This window comes from Octopus bimaculoides, chromosome 2 (genome assembly GCF_046866305.1).
Source record: "Octopus bimaculoides isolate indiv1 chromosome 2, ASM4686630v1, whole genome shotgun sequence".
NCBI lineage: Eukaryota > Metazoa > Mollusca > Cephalopoda > Octopoda > Octopodidae > Octopus > Octopus bimaculoides.
In genome coordinates, this window is record NC_142929.1 from 100944951 (window position 1) to 100954950 (window position 10000).

General features: G+C 38.0%; 1 protein-coding gene across 3 annotated transcripts in view; it reads left to right on the plus strand.

The window, feature by feature from the left end:
* The window catches only part of LOC106868822 (uncharacterized), a 63536-nt gene that overhangs the window by 927 nt on the left and 52609 nt on the right, over window positions 1–10000 (plus strand). For 2 of the 3 annotated variants that reach the window (XM_014914243.2, XM_014914241.3), the window contains exon 2: window positions 1143–1233. In XM_014914243.2, coding sequence (XP_014769729.1) covers window positions 1144–1233 — 90 coding nt within the window. In that variant the 5' untranslated portion in view covers window position 1143. Of the gene's footprint in view, window positions 1–1119; window positions 1234–10000 lie in introns of all 3 variants that reach the window. The other variant, XM_014914242.2, reaches the window with a different exon arrangement.

Below are 10000 nucleotides of genomic sequence, written 5' to 3' on the forward strand. Positions count from 1 at the left end.
AAAGGCAAAGTCGACCTCGGCGGAATTTGAACTCAGAACGTAACGGCAGACGAAATACCGCTAAGCATTTCGCCCGGCGTGCTAACGTTTCTGCCAGCTCGCCACCTTAATCTGGAATCTGCCTGATCTAAACTTGCTTAAGTACAACGTATGTCACGACGGTTCCTCTATGATTCAATCAGCTTCGGAAATCCTTATGTCTGTGTCTCTGTTCTGTGTGCGTGTGAGTGTATGTGTGTGTGTATATGTGTGTGTGTGTGCGTGCGCGCGTGTATGTGTCTGTTTCTGTGTTCCTTTGTCTGTTTGTGTGTGTGTGCGTGCGTGCGCACGCGCGTGTACATGCATATATGTGTGTGTGCTAAATGAATATTTTATACTTAGATGTAGAAGCACTCCTTAAACGTCAGATTTCTTTTGTTCCCAACCGAACTTAGCTATTCTCATAAGATTCGGCAACCAGTCAGTAACGAGATTGTTGTCGTCACCATCATCATATCATCATCAGAAGCTCGACTTATAATTTCGTTTGCAAACTCTGGCGGATAATATTTTGTAGTCAATTTGAAAAGGAAACGGACAATGTCCTTTATAACCAGTCAAGTTGCTGATGGTCCCTTTAGTGATGCTCCAAATAGTCTCGTGGTGTGTTTAATTTGGTCATATCATTACGGAGTCCCTGACCAAGAATCACAACAATGTCTGCAAGAATCTCTTCTCCGTTGTCATTCCCTTGTGCATTCTTTCAAATAATTTCTTCTCAATGCAGCTCAGCCTATATTTCAAAGAACCAAAGAAGTAACCTCTACACAGGTGCTAGAAATATCTGCTTAGAATTCCCGCCTGAATTACATTTCCTGTTTTAAAATAAGGACATGTTGCACCTTTTCTTTTAATCGTTTTCTCAATGCGGTAGGATTTGATTTGAGGGAATTTGGTTTGATTTCTAGCAAGTTAAACGACCAACAAGAGACTCCTTCGTATGATTTTAGTAGTGTTCTAATATATTGTAGAGAGATCTGCCTGTTTAGGCGTCTATTCTATATGTGGCAGAAGTTGTTGTTGTTGTTGTTGTTGATGACGCGGTTGTTGCTGTTGCTATAATCATCGGATCATTTTCAGAAGTTGTATTTTAAATTTTGAAGAATGGCCTCAAGTGGTATCCAAGAACATAATGAAGCACGCAGGAAACAGATGCATATGGAGCGAATTGCAAATTTACAAAAATCTATTGGTGTAAGTAAACTTATTTCTTTGTATTCATATAAACATCTTACTGTAATCTAGCCAAGCTTATAATATATCTTCTTGCTCGGGGACACCGTCTTTCAGTTACTAGCGCAGTCTGGTATTTATTTTATCGAGTCGTTAAGTAACAGCTTTTAAGACAACATTGATTTTATACTAGTAAATATAAACATAGGTATGCATAGATAAAGAGATAGACAGACTGACAGATTCCTGTTTGAAGCATTAATAACGTTCGTTGCTTAATGACTGCTATCTTAAACATTCGCATGAATTTGGAAGAATCGTTAGGAAAATCGAACAAAAGTTGTTTGTGCTATTTAGTTACGGCTTATACGCTAATACGTTCCGAAGTCAAATCCTGCCAGGGTCAACAACACCCTTCATCTTTCCGGAGTCAGTAAAATGAGATATTGCTCAAGTACTGGAATCATTTCCTAGAATGCATTCTAGACGTGAATGAGATAAGAACGTAACACATTAAACTTTCACGTGGCATCAGCAATCACCTTTTATTATATGGTGACCAATATTTTATTCCATTTCTATTCATGTGTCTGCGTGTGTGTGTGTGTGTGTGTGTGTGTGTGTGTGTGTGTGTGTGTATGCACACATACACTCGCATACATACAGACACATACACTCATGCACACTCACTCTCACATGCACATACATTTATGTATATACAAAACCATTTATAACCCATACATCGTTTTAATACATCCACTGTTACCCTCTCGTCTTCGTTACTATCGTTTTGATCACCTTGCTTGTCATCGCAAGTCATTTCCTTCACGTATCTTGCACCTGCAGCACTTTAAATCAATGATCATCATCCGATGAAGTGATTCCGAAAGCAGAATGAAGTGTTGACATCTGTCGTAAATAAATTATCAAATTACAAAAACATTGCTTAATAGAATACATGTGGTTTGGACATAATCATTTAAACGTTAAATCTATCATGTTTAGACAATGAACACAATGTTTGTATATCATTAGAATCTACTGATAATTAATTACACGTCATATCTTCGAAGATCAGTCTAGTTTTCCATGCATTTTCAGTTGCTGGCGAAGGCGTCTGACTGACAGAATCGTTAGCACGCCGGACAAAATGCTTAGTGACATTTCGTCCGTCTCTACTTTCGGAGTTCAGATTCAACCGAAGTCGACTTTGCCTTTCATCCTTTCGAACTCGATAAATTAAGTACCAGTTGAACACTGGGTCGATGTGATCGACACGTCCCCTCCCCACAAATGGCTAGCCTTTTGACAAAATTTCAAAGCATTCTTATTATTATTCGGTAGTCTTATTTTTATCACGTGCTTTCACTGCACTACCGAGCGCAGCTCTGAGTGCCTTGGGCATGTGCTGTGGCTTGTTGTGGTGCTCTTATTTTCAATGTATTGTGGTGTTCTTATTTTCAATGTCGTGGTGCTCTTATTTTCAATGCTGTGGTGCTCTTATTTTCAATGTTTTACGTAGGATGTGTGTGGTGCCTAGTAGTGCTATTTTTGAATGCTATATATACTTGTAAGTCCTGAAGTTTTTGCTATGCATTTCTCTGAATGTTTTTTTATCATACCTAATGCGCCTACTATAACAGGAATTGTTTCTATTTGTAGGCTCCACTTTCGAGTTACCTCTATTTCCAAATCTTTGTATTTTGAAAGTTCCTCGTTTCTTTTAGAGAAGCTTTGTCATCTTTTGATATTGATACATCAATTAGAAGGCATTTATTATTATTTTTATTTTTTGGTAATCTCTGACAACTATATCTGGCCTATTATCTTAATTTCTCTATCTGTGTGTATCGACATATCTCAGAGAATGATTGCTTTGTCACGTTTTGAAACCTTTTCTTATTTCTTTATTGCCCACAAGGGGCTAAACATATAGGGGACAAACAAGGACAGACAAAGGGATTAAGTCGATTACATCGACCCCAGTGCGTAACTGGTACTTAATTTATCGACCCCGAAAGGATGAAAAGCAAAGTCGACCTCGGCGGAATTTGAACACATAATGTAACGGCAGACGAAATACTGCTAAGCATTTGGCCCGGTGTGCTAACGTTTCTGCCAGCTCGCTGCCTTTTGAGACCTTTTCTGGCATGTGTTGGGATAGTGTTAGCATAGCTTCCAGTGTATACAGGTTCCAACTCTGTCGTATCTGAATATATTCCTTCTTAGCCAGGACTGGGCAGCCAGGACTGGGCAGTCAGAGACAATATGATTTATTGTTTTCTTCTTCTCCATCACTACATATTCTGAAGTTACTTGTATTTCTCTTCTTTATGTGAGAAGGCTTTGATCTTCTAGTGCAATTAAAAATCCTTCGGTCTCTGTTTTGAGTCCTGAGTTTCTCAGCCATTGTTGGGGTTTTGCTTTGTCTATTTCTTTTCTGTTTAGTTTAATCCAATATTTGCCATGAAAGGGCTTTTCTTGCCATCGTTTTGTCATGATACGTTGCTGTTCCAGTTTTGGTTTGGATTTCATTTGTTTTACAGCTTTTGTTGTTTATTCTTTTCCTTCATAGTTGTTAGCTACTATGATTTCTTTATTGCATCTATCAGCTAGCTTCCTTAAAGAGAGAAAACAGATTTTTTTTGTTTTGTTCGTGTTTTGTGGATATTGTATCAGTTTTCCTTGCTTCTGAAGTAGGTATTTCTGTAATCCTATAGTAATTATTTTGTAACAGTTTTCCAGCTGTATAGGGCCTCTCCCTCCTTCAATACGTTGTATATATAACCTTTCTATGTCAGATTTTGGGTGGTGCATCCTGAATCCTGTCATTATTTTTCTTGTTTTCCTGTCTATTTTTGATTAGTTCATTCAGAGTCCGGCTAAGTATATTGTTGCTGTAACTTATAACTGGGACGGCTAGAGTGTTGAAAACTATTATATTGATTTTCGCATTGATCTCTGTTTTCAGTATTAAACTCGTCTGTAGTATTCCTTTCTTATTTTCTCTTTCATTTGTGAGTGTTGTATCGTATCTAGTTCATTGATTCCTAAGTATTTATATGTCTAGCTTTGGTCTAATCATTATTCTAGAATGTTGCCAGGCGCTCACTGCATTGTACAAGCTACCCAAAATCGTTAGCGGGAAAACAACCCAAGATTTCTAGAGGGGGCTAGTTGAGGATACGAGTGATGATGGCCTAGGATTGAATCAACAAGAACAGTCTGAGTAGTCTTTTCCAGAGGACCTTCGGATCGAAGATCATGGACAATTTCCAAAACTCTTTGGCTTGACAGTGCTACTGAGGGGCATTGCCTGTTCCAGACAAGCTCTTCAGGCATGGAAGTACCAACAGGCAAACCTGCCCGAGATGCTTGCAGGGGGACGAAACTGTCCTATATGCAATAATTCAGTGTCGGTGCATTACAGAGTTGTGGGATTGTATGGAGTAGCTGTTGTTGCGTGTAAGGCGAATTCAGCTGTCCGCCGAGTGTATAGTGAAGATCGACGCACCACCTTCCCTTAGCAGAGAAGGAAGGCAGATCTTTCTCTGTTTAGTAGCTCTAGCAAAAGAGGCTGTGTGGTGGACCCGTCTGAAATGTTTGAAGACAGACACATTCCTATCTGGCTAAGCTCTCATCAATTTCATCAAATATCATTTGAAGAGGAAGGTGAGGGTAGAGAAGGAGGTGTTACCTTCTAGTGTGTTTATCAAAAGGTGGTCGACAGCGGCAAGACTGGCGAGACTGAATGGATCTACTCTAAATATGTTTTTTCTGAGCAAGAGGATAGAAACTGGAAAAGAGCTATTTCCCATGCCTTGAAGATAGAAGAGTAATCCAGGATTTTGTGTGGGGTTTACTCCTGATTGCTCTAAATGGACTGCCCCGTTATTGGGGATTCTATTTATTTATCTATTTATTATTTATTTCTCTGCTTTCTATTATATATCTTCTGTTATATTCTTTAATGCGGTAGTATCTTCCCTTGACTGATGCTAACTCAAAATGTTTTTGTTTTTGTAAATTAAGGTAGTGAGCTGGCAGAAACGTTAGCACGCCGGGCGAAATGCTTAGCAGTACTTCGTCTGCTGTTACGTTCGGAGTTCAAATTCCGCCGAGGTCGATTTTGCCTTTCATCCTTGCGGGGGGTCAATAGATTAAGTATCAGTGAAAGACTGGTTCGATGCAATCAAGTATCCTTTCCCTAAAAATTTCAGGCCTTTTGCCTATAATAGAAAGGATTACTATTATTATTATTGTTCAGTAGTTTTATTTTTATAACGTGCTTTCACTTCACTACCGAGCGCAGCTCTGTGCGCCTTGAGTATGTGCTGTGGTTTGCTGTGGTGCTCTTATGTTTACTGTATTGAAAGTGTTTTGCGTAGAATGTGTGCAGTACCCAGTAGTGCAATTTTCTGTATGTTATATATATTTGTAAGTCCTGGTATTTTTGTTATGTATTTGTCTGAATATTTTTTTATTATACCTAAGGCACCTACTATGATAGGAATTGTTTCTGTTTTTAGATTCCACATTCGAGTTATCTCTATTTCCAGGTCTTTGTATTTTGAAAGTTTTTCCATTTCTTTTAGAGAAACGTTGTCATCTGCTGGTATTGATACATCAATTAGAAAGCATTTTTTTTCTTCATGATCTTTGACAACTATATCTGGTCTATTTGCCTTAATTTCTCTATCTTGGTACATCGATTAGGAGGCATTTTCTTTTCATGGTGATCTCTGACAACTACATCTGGTCCATTAACCTTGATTTCTTTTTGTGTGTGTATTGGCATATCCCTTAGTACGGTTGCTTTCTTTTTCTTCTTCTTATTATTACTATTATTGTTGTTGTTTTTTTCTGTTGTTGTTGTTGTTGTTGTTATTATTATTATTATTATTATTATTATTATTATTATTATTATTATTATTATTATTATTATTGAGTGAGAGAGCAGTGCATGCCATCAAAGTTACACTGAGGTCAAATATACGAAGCCCAGTATACCCATCACGACTACCCGTCTGACAAGGGTACACCAGGCATATTTATCACAATCATATATGCTCGACATGATGATCTCTATTATTATTATTTAGTAGTCTGATTTTTATCAGGTGCTTTCATTGCACTAACGAGTGCAGTTCTATGTGCCTTGGGTATATACTGTGGTTTGTTGTAGTGCTCTTAATTTCACTGTACTGAAAGTGCTTTGCGTAGGATGTGCGCGGTGCCTAGTAGTGCTATTTTCTGTATGTTATATACATTTGTAAGTCCTGGTGTTTTGGTTATCTATTTATCTGAATGTTTTTTATCACACCTACTTTTATAGGAATTGTTTCTGTTTTTAGGCTCCATATTCGAATTTCCTCTATTTCCAGATCTTTGTATTTTGAGAGTTTCTCCGTTCTTTTAGAGATACATTGTCATATGTTGATATTGGTACATCGATTAGGAGGCATTTTCTTTTCATGGTGACCTCTGACAACTACATCTGGTCCATTAACCTTGATTTCTTTTTGTGTGTGTATTGGCATATCCCTTAGTACGGTTGCTTTCTTTTTCTTATTATTATTATTACTATTATTGTTGTTGTTTTTGTTGTTGTTGTTGTTGTTGTTATTATTATTATTATTATTATTATTATTATTATTATTATTATTATTATTATTATTATTAAGCCTGTGAGCTGCCAGAATGGTTAGCACGCCGGGAAAAATACTTATTGGCATTTGACCGACTGCACATTCATCGACCACAACTGCTTTACTTCCCAAGCTAACCTGTCATATCTCTCGACTTTTCTTTCTTCCTTATCGCATACCTTGTTGTCAGCTGGGCATGCTATATCTATGATCCAGCATAGTTTGTTTTCTTTCTCAATTAAGACTATGTCCGGCTTCCTATTCTCAATCTCATGGTCGCACTGAATCATAAAATCCCACAGGATCTTTGCATTTCCATTTTCGACGATGCCTTCAGGCTTGTGGTCGTACCAATTTTTTGCTCTGTCAATTCCATACTTGTTGCAAAGTGTCCAATGGACAAGCCTGGCTCTATTGTCATGGCGTCTCTTATATTCCTTCTGGGCTAGTGGCGTACATTGGCTGGTAATATGCCATACGGTTTCACCGTGTTGTCCACAGATTCTGCACTTATCACTTTCTGCTGTGTTGTCTATTCTGTATTTTATGTAGGTTGTTCTTAGTGCTTGCTCTTGGGCAGCACAGATTAGAGTTTCCGGTTTTAAATCACTTTTAGTCATCCACGACCATCTTTTTTCTCCCTCTGTCTTATCTTCAACATCCCTATGAAATTGACCATGCATTTTTTTCTTTACCCACCTATTTTCAGTTTCATTCGTTTAAAATTTGTTGTATAGTGCTTTATCTTTGCAATCTTTCATCTTACACAAGCTTGACCTTCTTACTTCTAATAATAGCGGTTCTGCGGCATTTTTTACATACCATGCTATGTTGTTTTCTTCTGATATAATGCTGTGTTCGCATCCAATAAGTCCTCTTCCCCCTCTTTTTCTTGGTACATATAGTCTGTCTGTATCACTTTTTGGGTGGAGTGACCCATATCTAGTTAGCAACTTACTTGTCTTTCTGTCTGAGCTGTTTAGTTCATATACTGTCCACACGAGTACCCCTGCTCCATATCTAAGGAGTGAAACCTTCATGGTGTTGATAGCTTCGATCTTATTCCGTCCATTTAATTTCGACTTTAGGATCAGTCTCAGTCTGCGCAAGTACACCACCTTAAATTTTTCTGTCATTTCTTTCTCCATCAATTTATACATTTCCAAGATCCCCAAGTACTTATAGCCCGTCTCTTCTATCTGCTTCATAACCTCTCCCGACGGTATCATTAGCCCGTCCATAAATTTGATTTTGCCTCTCTTCAAGACTAACACACCACACTTTCTCAGTCTAAACTCTATTCCGATATCAGCACTGAAGGTATACACCGTATCAACGAGGGAACTGACTTGGGCTTCATCTTTGCCATAAAGTTTGAGGTCATCCATGAATAACAAATGGTTGACTTTTTGTTGGCAGCTTTTGAATACATATCCAGCATTTGCTTTCCTTAGAATCAGTGTTAGTGGTATCATGCACAGTACAAAGATCAGTGGGGACAGGCAGTCCCCTTGGAAGATGCCTCTCCTAATTTCTACTGTCCCTATGTTTCTTCCGTATGCTGTCAGATCCGTCCTCCAATTCACCATACTTTTTCCAAGCAATCACTCAACATTCGATGCAATACCAAATAACTTCATACACTCCATAATCCAAGAATGTGGGACCATATCGTACGCCTTACGATAGTCGATCCATGACATGGCTACGTTACTTTTCCTCCTCCTGCAGTCTCTAAGTACAGTTTTGTCTATCAGAAGTTGATCCTTGGTACCTCTGCACTTGCGCTTGCAACCCTCTGCTCATGTGGCAGGACTCCATTTTTTCCCAAGTGTTCGAACATTGACTCTGCGAGTATTCCAGTCAATAACTTCCTCATAAGTGGCAAACAGGATATCGGCCTGTAATTATCTACCGTATTGCCTTTTTCGATGTTTTTCAAGCACAGCACTGTCCTACCCAATGTCAACCACTCTGGTATTACTTGGTCGGCATTTAACAAGGTGTTGAATTGCGTAGCTATTCGTACTTGACATTCAACCAATCTTTTGATCCAGTTGCCTTGAACTCCATCTGATCCCGGGGTCTTCAACTTGCCTATTTTTTGCTGATTTCCTTCACTTCCCTAACTGAAATGACTAGTTCAGCCTGTTTTGGACAGACTAAAGTTTGTTTCAGTTCTTGCAACCATTCAGCATCCTTCTTGTGCTCCTTGTCTTTGCTCCAGATGTCACTCCAAAACCTTTGACTTTCGATGTTATCTGGTATTTACTTTTCATCTGTACACTCTCCATTTATTTCTTTATAGAATCTCTTCTGATCTACTCTGAATAATCTATTCTATGGTAACCCTTCATTCTTTGATCGTATTTTACCATCTTTGCTTTCTTTGCGACGAGGCGCTGTGTCAGTTCCTCCATTACTACTTTCAGGGCCTTTCTTTCAATATTATACTTCCTCTTCAGTACCCCGTATTTTTGTTCGCTTTTAAGCTCCCCATTCTCTTTTCGGTCTAACACAGAGATTTCCTTCGAGAGCATGTCTAACCCTGCCTGGATTCTTATTTTCTACCATGAATTTTTCTTTTGCTACTCCCATTATGTTCCTTTTTCTTGACATCAACACCCACGTTTTCTACTACAACAATATTTGCTGCCTTGATCAAATTATTTGTTCCTGTGATGTTGTTTGTGCTGATGTATTTCAGAATTTCATTGACATTTTTCGTTTCTTGGTCCAATTTCCATCGATCAACCTCTCTAAGGTTGCAAATAATGTCGCTATCGTTTTCCTGTATTCTTAACTATATTCTGTCGTAGATCGTTTTTGTTCATTTGTCATGTCGCCATTAGTTTAATTGTCTTCTTTTAGATCCTCTACATGTCTCTCATCAAGTAAGCTACCACTGCTCCTTCCCTGTGCTATGAGATTACCCTAATTAATAAGAACTGTATTATCATTGTTTATTATTATTATTATTATTATTATTATTATTATTATTATTATTATTATTATTATTATTATTATTATTATTATTATTATTATTATTATTATTATTATTTACTTCTTTGCACAGCTTCTAACGCTGGAGATGTACTACAGTGTCAACTGTTCACTACCAGTGATCTAAGCTAACATCC